The sequence below is a fragment of the Colobus angolensis genome, unplaced genomic scaffold, assembly GCF_000951035.1.
Source record: "Colobus angolensis palliatus isolate OR3802 unplaced genomic scaffold, Cang.pa_1.0 Scaffold164, whole genome shotgun sequence".
Classification (NCBI taxonomy): domain Eukaryota; kingdom Metazoa; phylum Chordata; class Mammalia; order Primates; family Cercopithecidae; genus Colobus; species Colobus angolensis.
In genome coordinates this window covers 1793104-1815726 of record NW_012114755.1, presented here as the reverse complement: position 1 = coordinate 1815726, position 22623 = coordinate 1793104, and the positions used below count along the sequence as shown (strand labels likewise).

The following is a 22623-nucleotide window of genomic DNA, read 5'->3' as shown; positions in this document are numbered from 1 at the left end:
CCTGGCTAATTTTTGTATTTTTAGTAGAGACAGGGTTTCACCATGTTGGCCAGGCTAGTCTCAAACTCCTGACCTCAAGTGATCCACCCACCTTGGCCTCCCAAAGTGCTGGGACTACAGGTGAGAGCCACTGCACCTAGCTGACCCTTTTCTTTTTCTGGAAAACATCTAGTATATATGTCTGAATTTTCCCAATTTGGCATCATTTTACGCTATTTATTAGTGGACTGTTGTTACAGACAGAAAGGAGTTGTTAGGACTCGATTAGCTGGATCACTCTTGTGTTTTCTTTGTACAGTCTGATTTTACTTTAATAGCTAATGCAAGGATCTGAATTCAGGGAATTATAAACTTTTGTGTCCTAGCACACTCGAATTCTCTTGACTTATTATTCTCTTGCAGTGAGCATTGTGTGCTGACTTGGACAGAAAGAGGAATTTATATTTTCATTCCTCAGAATGTTCAAGTTCTTCTTTGGAGTGAAGTCAAAGGTAATTATATTTTTCTTTATGTAATTTTTAATCTCATGCTTATGAAAATTTGATTATTGTAGGAGCATTCTCTTGTAATTTAAGAAGTAGAAAAATAGGATTTTTTTTTTTTTTGAGACAAAGTCTTGCTCTGTCACCCATGCTGGAGTGCACTGGTGCGATCTTTGCTCATGGCAACCTCCGCCTCCTGGGTTCAAGTGATTCTCCTGCCTCAACCTCCTGAATAGCTGGGATTACAGGCACGTACCACCACACCTGGCTAATTTTTGTACTTTTAGTAGAGAAGGAGTTTCACCATGCTGGCCAGGCTGGTCTCAAACCCCTGACCTCAGGTGATCTGCCGGCCTTGGCCTCGTAAAGTTCTGGGATTACAAGCATGTATGATTACAGGTGTGAGCTACTGCGTCCAGTCACGTTTCTTTTAAAGATTGACTGTAGATGTTTCCCATTGTAAGGTACTTCCTAAACATGCATTTGTGAATTTGTATTCAGCTATTTATTTTTTCGTGAGTAATTTTGTTTATTTTTTAATTGACACATAATAATTGTACATATTTACGGGGTACATAGTGATGTTTCGACCCATGCAGTGTATAGTGTACCCTGATCAGATCAGGGTGGTTAGCATGTCTATCATCTTAGACATTTATTAGCTCTTTGTGTTGAGAACATTCATTATTCTTCTAGCTCTTTGAAAACATACATTGTTATTAACTATAGTCATCCTACAATGCTATGGAACAGTAGAACTTATTCCTTCTATCTAGCTGTGATTTTGTATCCTTTAACAAGTCTTTTCCCTGTCTCCTCCTTCCTCTTACCCTTGCCAGAATCTCGTCACCTCTGTTCTGCTTTTTTACTTCTGTGAGATCACATTTTTTCTAGCTTCTGCATATAAATGAGAACATGTAGTCTTTAACTTTCTGTTCCTGGCTTATTTCACTTAACATGATGTCCTCCAGTTTTCATGAGTAATTTTAAGTGTAATTTTCATTAGTAACTGCTGAAAAGGAACAAACAGGTTATTTGTCCCTCTGTTGCGCTGAGTCTTTGTCCCTGCCAGAAGTCTTGCTTTGACTCCCATTTTGTATCTTTATAGTTTGGCGTTCAGATTGTTCTTGTGGGAGCAACAGCCATCATATGTGACTGAGACAGAAAATCAATCTCTGTATTCTTTGGGTTAAAACCAGAAGTGGGGGAAATCTAGCTTTTTTACCATTGCTGCTCAGTAGAGAGTATATGTTGACTTTTTGTTTCTTTTTCTACTTTTGTAAAAACCAAAAAAGAAGAGAGAGAAAGAAATCATTACTTACTGGTCTCATCAACAGTGATTTTCTTGTGGCTTAAATTTCTTAAGTATGTCCCTTGAAAACCTCAGGTGATCTGCCGGCCTTGGCCTCGTAAAGTTCTGGGATTACAAGCATGTATGATTACAGGTGTGAGCTACTGCGTCCAGTCACGTTTCTTTTAAAGATTGACTGTAGATGTTTAAGTCCTTTCAGGATACTCTGCCGAGACAGATATTTTCTTGAAGGCAGATATTTTCTCATTAACTGTATATTGATTTACATACTGTGTTAAAATCCATTCATTGAGGACCAGGTTGTAATGCTCAGGAACCTTATAGTCTGGCCTCTGATGTAGATTATCCTCTTTTAATGTCCCAATTCCTTTTCACAGAAAACAGCATTTTAAAACATAAGACTTTAGGTCAGAGAGATACAGTTCTTTCTTCACATCTTTTATTCTTGATCGTTTTAGAATAGTTTCTAAAATATGATTTCTTCATTGAACTGCAAGTACAAAAATAGAGATGAAATTCAGTCAAGCCAAACCCTACATAAGAAATGAATTTATTAGAATAATTTCAACCCTTTTAAAACTGTAAGGGATATTTGGTTAATGTTTTGTATGTTCACACCTGTGGTTTTTGTAGATATTCAGGATGTGGCTGTCTGTAAGAAGGAATTGTTCTGTTTGCACCTAAATGGGAAGGTCTCACATCTCTCCCTGATATCTGTGGAGCGCTGTGTGGAACGCCTACTAAGAAGAGGCCTATGGAACCTGGCTGCTCGCACCTGCTGTCTTTTCCAAAATTCTGTCATTGCCAGCAGAGTGAGTCAGAGTTTACCGAGACATCTTTGCCATGGATTGGTGAAACTATCCTAGCTTGCAAGATTGTGTTACAAGGTTGCTTGATTTTATTAGCCCTGTCTATATGACCTACAGATACAGCAATACATGCCCAGGGAAAGCATGATAAATATATCTAGGGGTGAATAGAGGGTAATAAATAGGGTACAATTTTCATTTAAAATATCAAATTTACATACAAATTTATTTGTTTCAGAACTTGTTTTTAAGGGGGATAATTGTGTATATGGTAAATTTTAATTAAATTATTATTATTATTATTATTTTGAGACAGAGTCTCGCTCTGTCACCCAGGCTGGAGTGCAGTGGCGCAATCTCAGCTCACTGCAACCTCTGCCTCCTGGGTTCAAGCAATCCACATGTCTAAGTCTCCTGAGTAGCTGCGACTATAGGCACTCGTCACGCCTAGCTGATTTTTTTTGTATTTTTAGTAGAGACGGGGTTTCACCATGTTGGCCAGGCTGGTCTTGAACTCCTGACCTCGTGATCCACCCACCTTGGCCTCCCAAAGTGTGAGATTACAGATATCAGCCACCGCACATGGCCTTGAATTCTTAATTCCTAAGAAAGTTCTCATTAAATCTTTCTCTAGCTTGCTAAGCCTTTTTAAAGCACCACTGAAGTTTTATGTTCTATATTAGACCTCTTTCTTTCTTTCTTTCTTTTTTCTTTTTTTTTTTTTTTTTGAGATGAAATCTCGCTGTTGTCCCTCAGGCTGGAGTGGAGTGCAATGGGTCGATCTTGGCGCACTGCAATGTCCGCCTCCCAGGTTCAAGTGATTCTCCTGCCTCAGCCTCCCGAGTAGCTGGGATTATAGGCACCTGCCACCACGCCCAGCTAATTTTTGTATTTTTAGTAGAGACGGGGTTTCACCGTGTTGGCCAGGCTGGTCTCTAATTCCTGACCTCAGGGAATCTGCCCACCTTGGCCTCCCAAAGTGCTGGGATTACAGGCGTGAGCCACCACGCCCGGCCTAGACCTCTTTCAGTATATCGGCCATTTGAATATAGATTTACCTACAAATAGCTATTCCATTGCAATATTCTTTTATTAGGCAAGAAAAACTTTGACTACAGATAAATTGGAGCATTTGAAATCTCAGCTGGACCATGGCACCTACAGTGATCTAATTTCTCAACTGGAAGAATTGATCTTAAAATTTGAACCTTTGGATTCAGCTTGTAGCAGTAGAAGAAGCTCAATTTCATCACATGTAAGTATTCTCACCTTTAAAGGATTTTTCCACCTTCGGTTGTTCTTATTGACTTCTAGGATCCCCAAATTTGTTGTCCTTTCCATTTAGATTTTTTGGTGGGAAGGGGTGAACTTTCGTTCAGCTACCGGCCCAGCTCTGTGAAGCCTCCATTTAGGTGTGTCTTGGAGCCACATTTTGTTTTGTCATTGTTTATTATTTTCTGTTCCCTGATATACTCATATAGCTCCCAGCATAAGTTATGTTGCTCTAATATGTGATTTCAGGTGCTTCATGCTAATTTGAGTCTGAATGCAGCTCCGGATTATCTCATTTAATCCCCATTCTCACTACCATGCTTTATGAAGACAAGCTGGAGAAATATGGCAGCTGATGCCACTGGCACACGGAGTGACCCAGCTGCCAGGCGCCTAAGCCTCGCTCATCAGTTTGTTCTAATAAGCCATAATGGTTGTTATTAACTTTCCACTTGAGTGTTGGTATTTCTTTGCAGAAGTTATATTAATGTTATAAAGGAAATTTTTACCTTTTTTTTTTTGGAATTCTTTTAATTTTTAGGAAAGTTTCAGCATCTTGGACTCTGGTATTTATCGTATCATTAGTAGTAGAAGAGGCAGTCAGTCAGATGAAGACTCTTGCTCCCTTCACAGCCAAACCCTCTCAGAAGATGAGAGATTTAAAGAATTCACCTCACAGCAGGAAGAGGACCTGCCAGATCAGTGCTGTGGCTCACATGGAAATGAAGGTGATGAATATGTCTGTTGTTGGTTCCTGATGTGAAGCCATTATTTTCCACAAGCTCTTGTTACCAGGATTATCTTGTGCACAGAAGTTCTCTGAAGTGTTAATAATTTTTAACATGTTGATAGAACTTTCCATCCAGATCTACAGATATGCTGCCTACTAGAAGAGTTGGTTTATGTTTAGTGTTTTTTCCCCTCATGTTTGGACTAACATTAGGGCCTATTTTTGATCATGCATCAAAATGCTGGAAAGATTATGAAATAAAGGTCATTAACCAAAAGAGTGGGAAGATTTTATCCTGACTAACCAAATTATTTTTCATCAGGAATGAAAAATTACTGCAGTTTTGGGGGTCATTGCCTTCCTTTTTCGATGTGCGAGTATTCCTATGGCTGAACTATTGAGAAGAGAATAATAGAGACCCTAAACTCCCCTTTTGACTTATGGGGACTTAGGGTTAGTAGGCAAATGAAGGTATCTGCCTCTGTTTTATGTGGACCATCCCATGCATTTTGTAAACTTGTGTTTCACTCATTTGTTTCTGGGTCAATTGTGATTTTGGTATTGAATCCTTCATTTCTTTCGGTTTGTTCATTTCAGAATTGTTTTGAAGATTAAAACAACTCCCACATGATTAGATTTTGTTTCTTTTTTTCCTGATTCCATTCATTAGACAATGTTTCTCATGCTCCAATGATGTTTGAGACAGATAAGAATGAAACTTTTCTCCCCTTCGGCATTCCATTACCATTTCGTTCTCCATCTCCTCTTGTGTCTCTTCAGGCTGTCAAAGAAAGGTAAACCAATTAGTCTTGTCATTTAATTCCATTTCTGATCTTACTTCAGTTGTCACATTAGAGAGAGAATGGAAAATGAGAAAAAGGAAGTCTCTTGTTTTCCATATAACTTGTCATATGAAGCTATTAACTTCTCATTTACCTTAGGGAATCTAGTTTCCCTCTGTTTTAGTAGCTGGTATTTGAGTTGTTACAGATGTAGGTGTCCCCACCCTCAAGAGATCAAAAATCAAAAAATCTCTGATGGGAATAGTTTCCATGTATCATTAGTCTTTAGTTGATCCTTTCTAATGGTCAGTTTGGGCTCAGACTTGGAGTCTTTTCAGAATTCTTTCTAGCTACTCCATGGGACTAGGGTTGACATTTGAGTTTGAGAGAGAAGACTTTGTGCAGCTACTTAACTGTGTATCTGAGTCTTACTGGGTGCAAATTTTGCTTAAGAAGGCTGTATTGTGACTAGTTAACAGCTGAGTTACATGAAGCAATTCTTTGTTGTTCTGTGACCAGAATGGGGCTGATGATCACATGGTTTTGCCCAAGTTGATAGAAATATTACAGATACAGTTGGAGTTAAAGACCTTTTCTTTAGCCCTGAAACACTGGTTTCTTAGGGCAATTTAGTAAATAATGGGAATCATTATATTATAAGTTTTATATGGGGCTTATGTGAAATACTATTATTTGAACAGAGAAGTTGCTATAAACAGTCTTTACTAAGTCCAAGTTGCCTCCCTAGGACTAATAGAAACACAGAAAAGTCAAGAATGAAAACCTGAGTTTTCATTCTTGGCAGTAATAGGTTTTTATTCATGTTAATTTTTTGGTATTTGACTTCTAGTGTTTCTAGCTTTGTGCGTAAAACTACTGAGAAGATTGGCACTCTTCACACAAGCCCTGATCTGAAAGCGAGACCAGAGCTCAGGGGTGATGAGCAATCATGTGAAGAGGATGGGAGTTCAGATACCTGCCCAAAGGATGAAGACACCGAGTAAGCTCTTAGACATCAATCTCTATACATTCTAGGGAATCCAGCTGTCAGTTTTAAGAAAGCCATAGACCAGCCTTGTGCAGCCTGTGGCCCGTGGGCTTCATGTGTTCCAGGACCGCTTTGAATGCAGCCCAACACAAATTTGTAAAGTTTCTGAAAACATGAGTTTTTTTGTGATTTTTTTTTTTAATAGCTCATCAGCTATTGTTAATGTTAGTGTATTTTATGTGTGGCCCCAGACAATTCTTCCCGTGTGGCCCAGGGAAGCCAAAAATTGGACACCTGTGCCATAGGCTATGTCCTTTTCGAAAGGCACGTGTATATCCGCATTCATTGAAGATTGTTTGTGTAGCTTATAAAAATTGTGAAGTTCCACAAAGTGTTGAAAAATTACATCACCCTGAAGCAGATCTATAGAGCCAAGTTTTAATTTAGTACCTCTTCCATCTTTCCCCTGCGTAACTCCCCTCCTTCCCCCATAGTCTCTTCAAACTTCTGGGATCTCACAGGAGTATTAAGAGTAGGATGACCAAGGATCTAGACCTTGTCCTGGCTCTGCTTATGACTAGTATGTGACTTTGGGAATGTCACTGATGCTCTCTGGCCTGCAAGATCCAAAATGTGCTATTGTTTGATGAGTCGAGGACTCATCAAGCAATAGCAAAAGGACTACCTTTTATATTCATCTAATTGTCTCATGTAACATAATACTTTATTCTCTAATAAACAGAATATTAGATTGAGATAATGAAAAAGAAAAGAAGGGATTCGTTAGGCAACGATGACACTGTTGATCAAACAGTTGGCATTAATGTCCTGTCAGGTACCTTCCCATGATATGCTGGTGGCCTGGTCCTTGTGTAGCAGAGTTGTAGCAGAGCCCTTGATCGGGCATAGCGTGGAGTATCTTGTCTTTCTGGCTTCTGCCTTACAGTTCAGGGAATCTGGGTATTAAATGTAAGCAAATTCAGCACTTACCCAGGAATTAAGAGAGAAATCCATGGGACCAGTGTATCTGGACAGCCAGATTAAATAAAAGATTTGTAATCCTCAGAATAACTTAGTGAATCCATGTGTTTATAGAAAAAAAGTACAGATTTTTTGACATGACATTTAATGCAGCCTACTATCTGACCGTAGCTACCTTCCAGGCACATTTTCTAAGTGCTGTAAATTTCACTCCTATCAGAGAACTAAGTGTGTACTCTGACACCTTACTACCTTTCTTCATGCTATGTCGTCTATCCAGAGTATTCTCCCACCGTTTTTTGTAACACAAATAATACGTCCTTAGGAATCTGTCGCTTTCCCTACTCAGAAAAATTATTTCTTCTTCTCTGCTTTCATATCACAATGCTCTTTGAAGAGCTGCTCTTTGGTATTCAACTTACTCTTCTTTTAAATTATGCTTAGTTGTTTGCATGCCTTTCTTTCTAATGAGAGCTTACTGGAGCTTATCACCTTGAGGCCAAGGACCACCTCTTCTATTCATCTGTTCGTCTGATGTAACAGGAGCATAGTACTTGCCATTTAGTAAGGGTAAGAAATATTTGTCTAAGGGCTGGGCGCGGTGGCTCACGCCTGTAATCCCAACACTTAGGGAGGCCGAGGCGGGCGGATCACGAGGTCAGGAGATCGAGACCATCCTGGCTAACGTGGTGAAACCCCATCTCTACTAAAAACACAAAAACAAAATTAACTGGGCACAGTGGTGGGTGCCTGTGGTCCCAGCTGCTCAGGAGACTGAGGCAGGAGAATGGTGTGAACCCAGGAGGCAGAGCTTGCAGTGAGCAGAGATCACGCCACTGCACTCCAGCCTGGGCGACAGAGCATGACTCCGTCTCAAAAAAAAGAAAAAAAAAAAAAGAAATATTTGTCTAAGAAAGCTCTGAAGCTGAGGCAGGGAGAATTGCTTGAACCCAGGAGGCAGAAGTTGCAATGAGCCAAGATCACGTCACTGCACTCCAGCCTGGGCAACAGTGAGACCCTGTCTCAAAAAAAAAAACTGATCCCCTCTAACTCTTGTGAATGTTATTGTCATTTTTCACATTTTCTTAGGGAGGAAAAAGAGGTAACTAGTCCGCCACCAGAAGAAGACAGGTTCCAGGAGCTTAAAGTAGCAACAGCGGAAGCAATGTGAGTATAATGGGAAACCTTTATAGTGACTTCTCAAGGCAGTTTAGTAAGTGAAGTGAATTATCATATCGTAACTTTTTTATGGGCCTTATGTGAAATATATAGTTGATTAGAGAACTTGTTATAAATGGTCTTTCCTTTTATTAAGTCCAAGTTGCCTTCCTAGGACTAATAGGAAAAACCCAGGCACTGAAGTTTTCATTCTTGTCAGCAATAAGATTTTTTTATGTTAATTTTTTGGTATTTGACTTTCAGTATTCCTAGCTTTGTGTGTAAAACTTCTGAGAAGATTAGCAGCCTTCACACAAGCCCAGAATGGGAATGACTTTCTGAGTCCATCAGTAGTGGTCCTGTGATAGTTTGGGGCAGAGGTAGCCTCATCTGGAATTGAAATTGAAGAATTAGGCTGGGCGCGGTGCCTCATGACTATAATCCCAGCATTTTGGAAGGCTGAGGTGGGCGGATCGCTTGAGCTCAAAAGTTTGAGACCATCCAGGGCAACATGATGAAACCCCAAATACCAAAAGTAGCTTGGTGTAGTGGATGTGCCTGTATTCCCAGCTACTCAGGAGGCTGAGGCGGGAGGATCACTTGAGCCTGCAGTGAGCTATATTTGTGCCACTGCACTCTAGCCTGGGTGACAAAACAAGACCCTATCTCCAAAAAAAAAGGGATTACTAAACACTGCCAAGTTTATGTTCTCTGTTTTGTCATCTTGTTGAGAAAGTTTTTATTGAAAGAGTTGATAAGTAACATTTATTCCAGATGAGTATGTTACATTGGTTAGGTTAATTTAGCTTGAATTAATTTGTTTTAAGAAAAACACATGAAACAAATTTCATGCTTGTCTGTCTTGTATAGGACCAAGCTACAGGACCCTCTGGTTTTATTTGAATCCGAGTCTCTGAGAATGGTTTTACAGGAGTGGCTTTCATATTTAGAAAAAACATTTGCCATGAAGGACTTTTCAGGCATTTCAGATATTGACAACTCATCCATGAAATCGAACCAGGATGTACTATTAGTTAATGAATCAAAAAAGGGAATATTAGAAGAAGATAATGGAGAAGAAAAAAGGGACTCTTTAGGCAATGAGGAAACTGTTGATAAAACACCATGTGAATGTGTAAGGAGTCCAAGGGAGTCTCTGGATGACCTGTTTCAAATATGTTCTCCATGCGCCATTGCAAGTGGTCTTCAGAACGACCTGGCTGAATTGACAACATTGTGTTTGGAGTTGAATGTATTGAATTCTAAGATCAAAAGCACCAGTGGACATGCGGACCACACTTTGCAACAGTACTCTCCTGAAATTCTGGCTTGCCAATTCCTGAAGAAGTACTTTTTTCTCCTGGACTTGAAAAGAGCAAAAGAGAGTATCAAGCTTAGTTACAGTAATAGCCCTTCTGTTTGGGATACTTTTATTGAAGGATTGAAAGGTAATACTCAGATCGCCTTATCAAAGATAGAAATTTGTATAAAAAAGCAGTAGCAGTTTTGAATTTTGGGGTTTAAAAAAAAGATTTAAGTAGAAAATCACATCTGTTCTGGTCAGCCCTTCATTCTGTTTTCCATTCATTTTAACTTTTTTTTTTTTTTCTCTTTTTTGAGACAGAGTCTTGCTCAGTTGCCCAGGCTGGAGTGGAATGGTGCGATCTCGGCTTACTGCAAGCTCCGCCTCCTGGGTTCACGTCATTCTCCTGCCACAGCCTCCTGAGTAGCTGGGACTACAGGCGCCCGCCACCATGCCCAGCTAATTTTTTTTGTAGTTTTAGTAGAGATGGGGTTTCACCATGTTAGCCAGGATGGTCTCAATCTCCTGACCTCGTGATCCACCCACCTCGGCCTCCCAAAGTGTTGGGATTACAGGCATGAGCCACCATGCCTGGCCTCATTTTAACTTTTAATAGTTCTTTCAGACATTGGTTTCATTTACAACTGGATTATAAGAAATTAGTTTTTTAATTTTTATTTATTTTACTTTTTTTGAGACAGTTTCAATCTGTTGCCCAGGCTAGAGTGCAGTGGCACCATCTTGGCTCACTGCAACCTCTGCCTCCTGGGTTTAAGAGATTCTCTTGCCTTAGCTTCCCAAGTAGCTGGGACTACAGGCGTGCACCACCACGCCCGGCTAATTTTTGTATTTTAGTAGAGATGGGGTTTGGCCATGTTGACCAGGCTGGTTTCAAGCACCTGACCTCAAGTGATCCACCTGCCTTGGCCTCCCAAAGTGTTGAGATCACAGGCGTGAACCACTGTGCCTGGCCCTATTTTTTATTTTTAGAGACAGGGTCTCACTCTGTGGCCAGGCTGGAATGCAATGGTGTGATCATGGCTCACTGCAGCCTTGACCCCTTCGGTTCAAGCAATCCTCCTGCCTCAGTTTTCTGAGTCGTGGGATTATAGGCGTGTGCCACTGTACCTGCTGATTTCTTCATTTTTTTATAGGGATAGGGTCTTACTGTGTTGCCCAGGTTGGTCTTGAAATCCTGACCTCAAAGCAGTCTTCCCACCTTGGCCTCCCAAAATGCTGGGATTATAGGTGTGAGCCACCATGCCTGGCCCTAGAAATTAGTTTTATTTCTCTCATAATGACATTCAGAAAATGGTAGAGCAGTGCTGGGGAAGTTGAGGTTAAAGTAAAATGTTTGTAAATGCAGATGTATTAAAAGAAGAAAATCTCTCGTAACTTACTAATACAGAAATACTATATGGGGTACTTATTGTGTGGCAGATATTATGGTAAACACTTTTCAGCATTGTCTCATTTCATCCTTACAATAATCTTTGGAGTAGATGGTGTTATTTCATTTTATAGGTAAGCAATCTGAGGCAGAGAGAGATCTTAGGTGGCTAAACTGCTGTAATATAATGTAGTAACTCGGACTTAAATATAAGTATGTTTCTTGCTTATGTAACAGTCCAGGGCAGATATTCCAGGTTAATGGGTAGCTGTCTTCCAGGTGATAATTCAGCATTCCAGCATTCCAAGTTCCTTCCATTATTTTCAGCTCCAGCTTCCCTTAAGGGTTGCAGTTGTGTTTGGGTTGCTATGTCTGGGGAAAGCATGTAGAACGTGGTGTCTTACAGGCCTGGCCTGGTAGTGACTTACATCTCTTCTGTATACATTTCCATTGGTGAAAATTCCATCATATGGCCCCAACTAATTGTAAAGTAAACTGGGAAATGTAATCTGTCCAGGAGGAAAAGAGTGAATATAGGTGAAGAACTTGCTTACATGTCTGCCTCAGAAACTTTGGTGCACAGCCAGCAGTATCTACCTTGGCTGAAGGTCACACTGTGTGCCATCCTGACATATATAATAGAAACCAGCTCTCGTACCCTAAAAACTATATGCATTGCCCTTTCTGCAGCCATAGTTCCATGTTTTTGAAGAAGTGAATTTTCTTAATTCCAAATTCTGCTTGAATAACAGATGCCATATTTCTAATAATTGATTTAGACTTTAAGCAAACTTTTCATTCATTACCAAAAGTGAATAGAGAAACGTTTTTATGTCAACTGAAAGATATTTTAGCTTTCTAGAAATGTGGATCTATAGTTACAGATCTGCTTTAATTCAAATACAGCAGTCAAAAGCATAATACAATTTTTTTTTCTGAGTTGAGGTAGATTGTCTTTTGTGCAAAATAAGAAACAAGTTATTTCTCCTCACAAATGTGTGACGTTATTTCTCATTGTAAATTTACTGTATCTGTCTCTATTATGTGATCATACCCAGTCACAGAAGAGCAGAAAAGAGTCTCCGTCAGCCAGAGTGATAGTTGTTACTACCAGTGCTGGCTAGAGGAAGCATGGTGGGCAATTTGAGTGATGTGGCTGCTTACTTGAGTTTAAGTGAATATGTCTGGTTTGGCTCGCACACAGTCGTAAGGCTTCCCCAAACCTCTGAATGGCATCCTCCTCTGAATTTCTTTAGAGTACTTATTGCCTGACACAGTCAAATAGGAAACAATGAGACTGGGGAAAAAATGACTTTTTAAAAAAAACATGTATCAGAAATTGAATGTTGGCTCTAAGAACCTGGTGAGTAGCCCTTGCCCTTCTAATGATGTTATAATTATAGGAAACAGCTTTTGGAACTGTTATTTGGGATTTGCCTTCAGAGCCAATTGAAAACTACTTGCCCAGCCTAGGCAAGATAGCAAGACCCTGTCTCTACACACACAGAGACACACGCACCAGCCTATGTAATGTAGCAAGACCCTGTCTACACACACATACACATACACACACACACACACACACCAGCCTAGACAACGTTGCAAGACACTGTCTCTACACACACACACACACACACGCACACACCCAGGCATTGCATCTAGGCAATGTAGTAAGACCCTGTCTCTCCACACATGCATTGCAGCTAGGCAATGTAGGAAGACCCTGTCGCTGCGCGCACGCGCGCACACACACACACACACACACACACGGCCAGGAGTTCAAGGTTGCAATGATCGCTACCACACTCCTGCCTGGGCAACAGAATGAGACTGTTTCTAAAAAACTAAAAAAAAAGAAAACTACTTGGAAAAAAACCTACTTTACTTTAGATTCATACTTTTTTTTTTTTTTAAACCACAAGTAGGCCGGGCGCGGTGGCTCAAGCCTGTAATCCCAGCACTTTGGGAGGCCGAGACGGGCGGATCACGAGGTCAGGAGATCGAGACCATCCTGGTTAACACGGTGAAACCCCGTCTCTACTAAAAAAAATACAAAAAACTAGCCGGGCGAGGTGGTGGGTGCCTGTAGTCCCAGCTACTCGGGAGGCTGAGGCAGGAGAATGGCGTGAACCCGGGAGGCGGAGCTTGCAGTGAGCCCAGATCACGCCACTGCACTCCAGCCTGGGCGACAGAGCGAGACTCCATCTCAAAAAAAAAAAAAGAAAAAAAAAAAAATAAATAAACCACTAGTAGTTTTAGATCATCACTCACTTCTTTCACCAGACTTGATTTTAAATGACTTTTGGCTATTCCAAAAAGTCAAATCTTTTGTTCTTCAGAGAATGAATATTTGCTCTACTGGTATCTTTAAAAATAGGTCAAATATTTTAAAATTAATTTCACTGAATTTAATTCTAAAAGATGGAGTAGGAATACTAGTTCTAGAAAAAACTGAGCAACTTGGCATTGATGGTAGCTAGGTATATTGCTTTGTGATGTGTGTAGATATGGACGGTCACTATATATAGCCCTAGACACTCATTATTTTAAGAGTAATAGTCACTGATGTATTAATTATATGTTCCTTTGTCTTATTTAAAACCTTTAATATGCTTTGCCTCCCAATTTGATTTTAAGGTTCTTAAAAGTAGAGATTGCGTCTCTTGTTCTTTTATCTGTTTCTCCTACAATGCTTAACAAACATTGGGCCTTGCACATAATAGGTCCACACAGTAGGTAAGTGACTGATGATTTCTGAATGAGCATGTTCATAAATTGAATATTTCCATCTAAGAGATAAAGTTTGGAAAAGAGTATGCTTTGTATTTCAGAAATGGCAAGTTCCAATCCTGTGTATATGGAGATGGAAGAAGGAGATCTACCAACAAGGTTAAAGTTACTAGATGACAAGTTTCCTTTTGATAGTCCGTTGTTGGTTGTTTATGCTACCCGGTAAGTTGTCCTATATATTGTCTTTATGAACTAAAGCACATACTTTTTTTGTGTGTATTTTAGTCTCTAACGTGTTACTCATTTGCATATGAGGCAGCTTCTGTTAGTATATTTATTTTCATTTGTAGTAAGTAACCTAAATGTAACCAAGTTATATCATTTCACTGAAATTAGAGATTAAAGTGTTTTGTTTTTAAATGCAGGTTGTATGAGAAGTTTGGGGAATCTGCTCTTCGATCCTTAATCAAGTTCTATCCATCCATTTTGCCCTCGGATATCATACAACTTTGTCATCATCATCCTGCTGATTTTTTGGCTTATTTAGACAGTCTGGTGAAATCAAGGCCTGAAGATCAGCGGTGAGAAGGAGAAGATATTTGCAGACTCTCCTTTCTTTTGATAGGGCATTGTTTCTCTTTTATAAGCAGGTGTCACATTGTTACTGTTAATTACCAAGGGGTTGAGGCACCTACTATGGAAGAGGAGGATTTGGGCAGCCTTGTAACATTCTGCCACATGTCACAGCACACATCACAAATGTGCATGTACCACACTTCTTCCCTCCCTCTCAGAGATTCTCAGATCAGTGCAAAATTAATCCCTTGATTCAGGGCCTGGACTAAGAAGATAAGCTTCTTACTGTCTTTGCAGTGAGTAGATTCACTGCTACCTTTTTATTGACATAGATCTCAGTTCCAGCTCTTCTCTTTTTAGGCTGATGTCTGATTTTCTATCTCCCCATGGTTGTAACACTTGTGACCTGTGCCTCTGGCTTATTAGACTAGCAGCTTCCTCCTTTCTTCTTTTGGTTGGTTCACATTTGCCACAATGTTGCCCAAGCTGGATGCAGTGGTTATTCACGGGTGTGATCGTAGCATACTACAGCCTCAAACTACAGCCTCAGTGATCTTCCTACCTTGGCTACACTAGTTTTTATTTGTCTCTTTCTTTCTTTCCTTTTTTTTTTTTTCTTTTTTGGCCCTTTGACATTTTCCTTGTTATCTTGGAGCTTAGTCGCCAGCATTTCTAGACATTTTGTAGCAGAAGAGTCTTCAAGTTATTTCTTCTACTGTATTCATCTCTTAATCAGGTTTTCTTCACACTCCCCACATTTTATGTTTCCTTTCTTAGCGTGAAGATTGGTGACTTTTTCCCCAACTTTCTCTTAGGTCATCTTTTCTTGAGTCCCTTCTGCAACCAGAGTCTTTAAGGTTGGATTGGCTGCTTTTGGCAGTGTCCCTTGATGCTCCACCAAGCACCAGCACAATGGATGATGAAGGTTATCCCAGGTACAGAAGAAGTCCTCTTTCTTTCTTTCTTTCTTTCTTTTTTTTTTTTCTTTTTGGAGACAGGATCTCACTCTGTCGCCTAGGCTGGAATGTGATGCTAAGATCATGGCTTCCTGCAGCCTTGACCTCCTAGGCTCAGGTGATTCAACCCTCTCACCTTAGCTTCCTGAGTAGCTGGGAATACAGGAGCACGCCACTCTGCCTGGCTAATTTTTTGTACAGATGAGATTTCGCCATATGGCCCAGGCCAATCTCGATCTCCTGGGCTCAAGCGATCTTCCTGCCTTGGCCTCCCAAAGTACTGGGATTACAGGCGTGAGCCACTGCACCTGGCTAGGAGTCTTATTTCTAAGGATTAAGCTCCAGTGTTCCTTTGGAATGGAACTGGTTTATTCACATATGGCATTCTGGGCTCACTTTAGGAATAGCTATGGAAGAGACTGACCCAAGTCATGGTAGTAATGAGATGAAGTATATTTCTTAGTGGTTCTGAAATTATTTGGGGTCACCCTATAAGAATCTGATGATTCCTTTTAGAAAAATGCAGTCTTGCAAAATTGTGCATAACTGACCCCCTGCAGGTTTTTCATGGGCCCACATTAAGAGACCTTGATGATAGCCTGTGAGAGAGTAAAACTGGGTTGGGGGTTTAGGGAGATAGGTATGTAAGTGTTTTCTTCCTAAACATTTGTCAAGGAATTTCTAGACATAACCTGACCTGATTTAGGACTTTAAAAGTAAAATAAAATTCAGGCAAACTACACACTGCTACTTGTGTCAGAACTGTTCCTTGTGTTTTCCCCCAGGAGAAACTTCTTAAAAGACCCCCAAATGCCAGTCTTACATTCCTAGCAAAAAGTCTAGAAGGATATGCAGTGGTTATCTGTGAGTGATGGAATGACAGAATTAAAAGAAGAACAAATAATTTATTTCTTTTGCTTTTGATTACCTAAAGTATCAAAAAAGAATTTCTTTTGCTTTTGATTACCTGAAGTATCTAATCTTTAAAAATAAACAGGTTATAGGAAAAATATCTGTTTTTAATTTTTCAAAAGCCAAATAGCAATGTTTTTAAAATGTAGTAATAGAATGCAGTTAAACTCTATTCTTACCTATTAGGTGTTTCGTAAGCATTTTCTAGAGTTTATTTCCTATCTGATTTACTGATTCTTTTTCATTTCATAGGCCTCATTCACACTTACTTTCCTGGGGTTACAGTCAGCTGATCCTTCATCTAATTAAGCTTCCTGCAGATTTTATAACCAAAGAAAAAATGACAGACATCTGCAGGTCTTGTGGGTAAGTGAGAATTTTCTTAGAAACTGAAGTTAAGATTAAAAACATTTCAGTTAACAACCTTATAGTTAAGGGTCTGAATTTATACACATTATTATTTGGGGAGTCTCTTTGCTATTTAAAAGCACCTTTTTGTTTTAAGTGATTGTAAATTAAACGTGTGTTTTCCATTTAAATTTCGTGCTTTTTTTTTTTGTATAGCCTTTTGCTAATTCCCCTCCACTCCCTCTGCTCTAGTTGCCAGCCCCAGTTCTCAGGCATGTGGATAGTATTTCATTAAGCACCAGATTGTGTGATACCAATTATAATCGATACAAGCTTTTATAATTAATATAGTAAGAGAGAGATCAAAATGGGCTCAATAGAATCGCTGGTGAAGGACTCAGGGAGGAGGTGAGATTTTGAAGATAAAACCTCAAACCTGGGTAGGATTTGTATTTATAAAGGAGCCAGGAGAGGGTGAGTTAGGTGAGAGAGAGCAAGGGCGTGGAAAACTGACATTGCTTATTATCCACATCACACTTCAGTCAGTTACTTATTGCCTGGTGATGCTGCCTTATGGCTCCACCTGGATTATAAACTTTTGGAGATAGCGACTTGTGTCTTTCTTTTCCCTCATAATGTCTATATCTAATTTGTATAGTGGTAGGCATTTGATACATATTTGTTCATTGATAATGAGGGCTGAGTCTGGCCAGGTGGTGGGTGACAAGATAATGCAGGACTTTGAAAGCTGGCAGAAGTATTTGGTTATCAGTAGAGACCCTTTTAGACTAAACTTTTTGGTGCAAAAATTGCATAATGAAAGTGGAGCTTTCTAGAGATCATTTCTGATGTCATACGTGAGAAGGCTGGAGACAGAAGGCCAGCTAGGAAGCTGTTGGAGTGATTCAGATATGAGTGGATTGGTGATTAGTGGGGCAGGAAAATGAACACATCCAGTGGGCATTTCAAAGGAAAATGCGGTGGGACATGCTGATACTGGATATAGCAAATGGAGGGGGAAGAATCAAGGAAGACTTCCAAGGTTTGAATGTTTAGAGAAGAAACATGCTAGGTTTATGTTGAATTTTGAAGTTTATAAAGTGAATAAATTTTAAATGCCTTGTAATTGGAGCTTGGCCTCAAATGTCAGCATTTGTTGCTAGTTTTTTTGTTTTTTTTCCAGAGATCAGGGTCATCTAATATAACTTTCTATGATAGTGGAGATATTCTACTGAACTGTCCAATGGTGGCCACTAGCCACGTGTAGCCATTGACTACTTGAAATGTGAATATGTTAACTGAAGAACTGACCTTCAGATGTTATTTACTTTTAATTAGTTTAAATTGAAATAGCCACATGTGACTGTGTCTGCTGTTTTGGACAGCACAGCTCCAGATAAATTTATGGCCTTTTATTCCTTTCTTCAACTTTGGTCTCTTTAAAGTTTCTGGCCTGGATATCTAACTCTCTGTTTGGAGCTGGAGAGAAGAAGAGAGGCCTTCACCAATATTGTGTATCTGAATGATATGAGCCTGATGGAAGGGGACAATGGTATGTCAATCCTAACTGGTTACTCTTGGTTGTCAATTTTTAGAAGTTACTCCAGACTTCTCAACAAAAAAAATTTGGTGAACCTTTCAATGATCATAATTTAATATATAATTTTACTTGTCACATTTGTGGAGTTTTTTTTGTTTGTTTTTGTTTTTTGTTTTTTACCTATAGCCCTGATACGTTACGAAATCACAATTAAGAATAAACTACAGGCAACTTTTCTATTTCATGAGTGCCTACTATGTGTTAGGCACTATACTATGTGCTTTCCATATGTTGTTTTAAATGAGATAAACTCTGGGGATAGTTACTATTATTTCCACTCTCCAGATAACTGAGGTACAGAAGGGACAGTTAATTGGCCCAAAATCACACAGCTACTAATAGTAAATGCTGGAGCTGGGGTTCAGACCAAGGACTTCCTCCAAAATGTGTGCTTAGGCTTTTTCTTTTTTTTTAATTTCTCATTAATTAAAGATGATTCTGGCCAGGCATGGTGGCTCACGCTTGTAATTCCAGCACTTTCAGAGGCCGAGGCAGGTGGATCACCTGAGGTCAGGAGTTTGAGACAAGCCTGGCCAACATGGTGAAACCCCGTCTGTACTAAAAATATAAAAATTAACTGGGCATGGTGGCTTATGCTTGTGATCCCAGCTACTTGAGAGGCTGAGGCAGGAGAATTGCTTGAACCTGGGAGGCGGAGGTTGCAGTGAGCTGAGATCGCACCACTGCACTCCAGCCTGGGCAACAGAGTGTCCCCCCCCCCAAAAAAAAGGTGATTAGTAGGGCAGCAAAAGGAGCACATCCAGTGGGCATTTCAAAGGAAAATGCGGTGGGACATGTTGTTACTGGATATAGCAAATGAGGGAGGGGAAGAGTCAAGGAAGACTTCCAAGGTTTGAATGTTTGGAGAAGAAACATGCTAGGTTTGTGCTGAATTTTAAAATTGGTCTCAGAAAAAAAAAAAAAAGGAAAAGAAAAATTCATTGAATTCATCAAGTTCTTTCCTGTGTCACATTGTCTTCCGTGTTTCCTTTATCAGAAGTGTAGGCCTCTTTATTTCTGGTGGCCTCTACTCCAAGTTTTCACGTTATGTGGGCCCCATGCATATGTCCTCTAAGCTTGTCTCATCTTTTAGCTTTCTGCTTCAATGTCACTTCCTCATAGAGCCCTTATCAGCCATTCTCTCTGATGCTTCCTTGTTCTTTTTTTTCATAGTGCTTAGCATACTTGATAAGTATATATTTACTTATGTGTTTAAGTTTGGTTTCCTATACTATACTGTAAGCTCCACAAGAGTACAGTGATTGTGTCTCTTTTTTCATCATTACATATCCAGTGCCTAGCATAGGATATGCCCTGGGTAATTACTGAGTGGTTGAAAGAATTCTGAAGCTGCCCGGGTGTGGTAGCTCATGCCTATAATCCCAACACTTTGGGAGGCTGAGGTGGGAGGATTTCTTGAGCTCAGGAGTTCAAGACCAGCCTGGGCAACATGGTAGTGAGATGCTGTCTCTCTTTAAAAAAAAATAAAAAATAAAAGTTAATTTTGTGACTTCTCTTTCTCATGAACAATTTATACAACAAATTTTCAGAAAACAACTTGTGTTAGGGTGATGAGATTATGTTCTTGAATATTTTTATGTTTCGGCATTAAACATTTTCACAGTTTTGACCATCTCTTGTATCCAGTCAGTGTGCTAAGAGTGGTCAAACTGACATTTCCCTGTGTGTGTTTAGGTTGGATCCCAGAGACTGTGGAGGAATGGAAGCTTCTCCTTCATCTCATACAGAACAAGAGCACGAGGCCAGCCCCCCAGGAGTCACTAAATGGGAGCCTCAGTGATGGGCCTTCCCCCATCAACGTGGAGAATGTGGCACTTCTGTTAGCTAAGGCCATGGGCCCAGATCGGGCTTGGTTACTGCTGCAGGAATGTGGTCTGGCCCTTGAGTTGTCAGAGAAGTTTACCAGAACCTGCGATGTCCTGAGGATTGCCGAGAAAAGGCAGAGGTAATACTAGTTTGTCCTATCCTGTGCATGGTACTTGGAGAAGGTAGAATGCCAGACATTCAGAGGTAGATGTGGAGATCAGTTAGTCCCGACCCATCACTAACATGAGGAGACTGAGACTGAACTGGTAATTAAGGGAAGAGGCTAAAGTAATATTTCATTCACATTCATGACCAAGATGCTGTTCAGATTAACCGGAATAATCTGATGTGTCCTTGATTCTTTAAAAATATTACTGGTACCAGGCTGGTCGTGGTGGCTCACGCCTGTAATCCCAGCGCTTTGTGAGGCTGCGGTGGACGGATCACGAGGTCAAGAGATTGAGACCATCCTGGCCAACATGGTGAAACCGCATCTCTGCTAAAAAAAAAAAAAAAAAAATACAAAACTTAGCTGGGCGTGTTGGTGCGTGTCTGTAGTCCCAGCTACTTGGGAGGCTGAGGCGGGAGAATCGCTTGAACTCAGGAGGTAGAGGTTGCAGTGAGCCGAGAATGTGCCACTGTACTCTAGCCTGGTGACAGAGTGAGATTCCATCTCCAAAAAAAAAAAAAAAAAAAGAAAAAAAAAAAAATAAATAAACCACTAGTAGTTTTAGATCATCACTCACTTCTTTCACCAGACTTGATTTTAAATGACTTTTGGCTATTCCAAAAAGTCAAATCTTTTGTTCTTCAGAGAATGAATATTTGCTCTACTGGTATCTTTAAAAATAGGTCAAATATTTTAAAATTAATTTCACTGAATTTAATTCTAAAAGATGGAGTAGGAATACTAGTTCTAGAAAAAACTGAGCAACTTGGCATTGATGGTAGCTAGGTATATTGCTTTGTGATGTGTGTAGATATGGACGGTCACTATATATAGCCCTAGACACTCATTATTTTAAGAGTAATAGTCACTGATGTATTAATTATATGTTCCTTTGTCTTATTTAAAACCTTTAATATGCTTTGCCTCCCAATTTGATTTTAAGGTTCTTAAAAGTAGAGATTGCGTCTCTTGTTCTTTTATCTGTTTCTCCTACAATGCTTAACAAACATTGGGCCTTGCACATAATAGGTCCACACAGTAGGTAAGTGACTGATGATTTCTGAATGAGCATGTTCATAAATTGAATATTTCCATCTAAGAGATAAAGTTTGGAAAAGAGTATGCTTTGTATTTCAGAAATGGCAAGTTCCAATCCTGTGTATATGGAGATGGAAGAAGGAGATCTACCAACAAGGTTAAAGTTACTAGATGACAAGTTTCCTTTTGATAGTCCGTTGTTGGTTGTTTATGCTACCCGGTAAGTTGTCCTATATATTGTCTTTATGAACTAAAGCACATACTTTTTTTGTGTGTATTTTAGTCTCTAACGTGTTACTCATTTGCATATGAGGCAGCTTCTGTTAGTATATTTATTTTCATTTGTAGTAAGTAACCTAAATGTAACCAAGTTATATCATTTCACTGAAATTAGAGATTAAAGTGTTTTGTTTTTAAATGCAGGTTGTATGAGAAGTTTGGGGAATCTGCTCTTCGATCCTTAATCAAGTTCTATCCATCCATTTTGCCCTCGGATATCATACAACTTTGTCATCATCATCCTGCTGATTTTTTGGCTTATTTAGACAGTCTGGTGAAATCAAGGCCTGAAGATCAGCGGTGAGAAGGAGAAGATATTTGCAGACTCTCCTTTCTTTTGATAGGGCATTGTTTCTCTTTTATAAGCAGGTGTCACATTGTTACTGTTAATTACCAAGGGGTTGAGGCACCTACTATGGAAGAGGAGGATTTGGGCAGCCTTGTAACATTCTGCCACATGTCACAGCACACATCACAAATGTGCATGTACCACACTTCTTCCCTCCCTCTCAGAGATTCTCAGATCAGTGCAAAATTAATCCCTTGATTCAGGGCCTGGACTAAGAAGATAAGCTTCTTACTGTCTTTGCAGTGAGTAGATTCACTGCTACCTTTTTATTGACATAGATCTCAGTTCCAGCTCTTCTCTTTTTAGGCTGATGTCTGATTTTCTATCTCCCCATGGTTGTAACACTTGTGACCTGTGCCTCTGGCTTATTAGACTAGCAGCTTCCTCCTTTCTTCTTTTGGTTGGTTCACATTTGCCACAATGTTGCCCAAGCTGGATGCAGTGGTTATTCACGGGTGTGATCGTAGCATACTACAGCCTCAAACTACAGCCTCAGTGATCTTCCTACCTTGGCTACACTAGTTTTTATTTGTCTCTTTCTTTCTTTCCTTTTTTTTTTTTTCTTTTTTGGCCCTTTGACATTTTCCTTGTTATCTTGGAGCTTAGTCGCCAGCATTTCTAGACATTTTGTA

At 39.8% G+C, this 22623-nt stretch overlaps 1 protein-coding gene across 3 annotated transcripts in view; it reads left to right on the top strand.

Annotated features, from left to right (window-relative positions):
* HPS5 (Hermansky-Pudlak syndrome 5) overlaps positions 1–22623 on the top strand; it is a 46501-nt gene that overhangs the window by 22022 nt on the left and 1856 nt on the right. For all 3 annotated transcript variants that reach the window (XM_011937459.1, XM_011937461.1, XM_011937460.1), the window contains 14 exons: positions 403–491; positions 2428–2606; positions 3700–3858; positions 4417–4603; positions 5276–5399; positions 6238–6387; positions 8446–8523; positions 9385–9962; positions 14039–14159; positions 14363–14518; positions 15329–15448; positions 16634–16747; positions 18175–18281; positions 20025–20295. In XM_011937459.1, the coding sequence (XP_011792849.1) occupies positions 403–491; positions 2428–2606; positions 3700–3858; positions 4417–4603; positions 5276–5399; positions 6238–6387; positions 8446–8523; positions 9385–9962; positions 14039–14159; positions 14363–14518; positions 15329–15448; positions 16634–16747; positions 18175–18281; positions 20025–20295 (2433 nt within the window). The remainder of the gene's footprint in view (positions 1–402; positions 492–2427; positions 2607–3699; positions 3859–4416; positions 4604–5275; positions 5400–6237; positions 6388–8445; positions 8524–9384; positions 9963–14038; positions 14160–14362; positions 14519–15328; positions 15449–16633; positions 16748–18174; positions 18282–20024; positions 20296–22623) is intronic.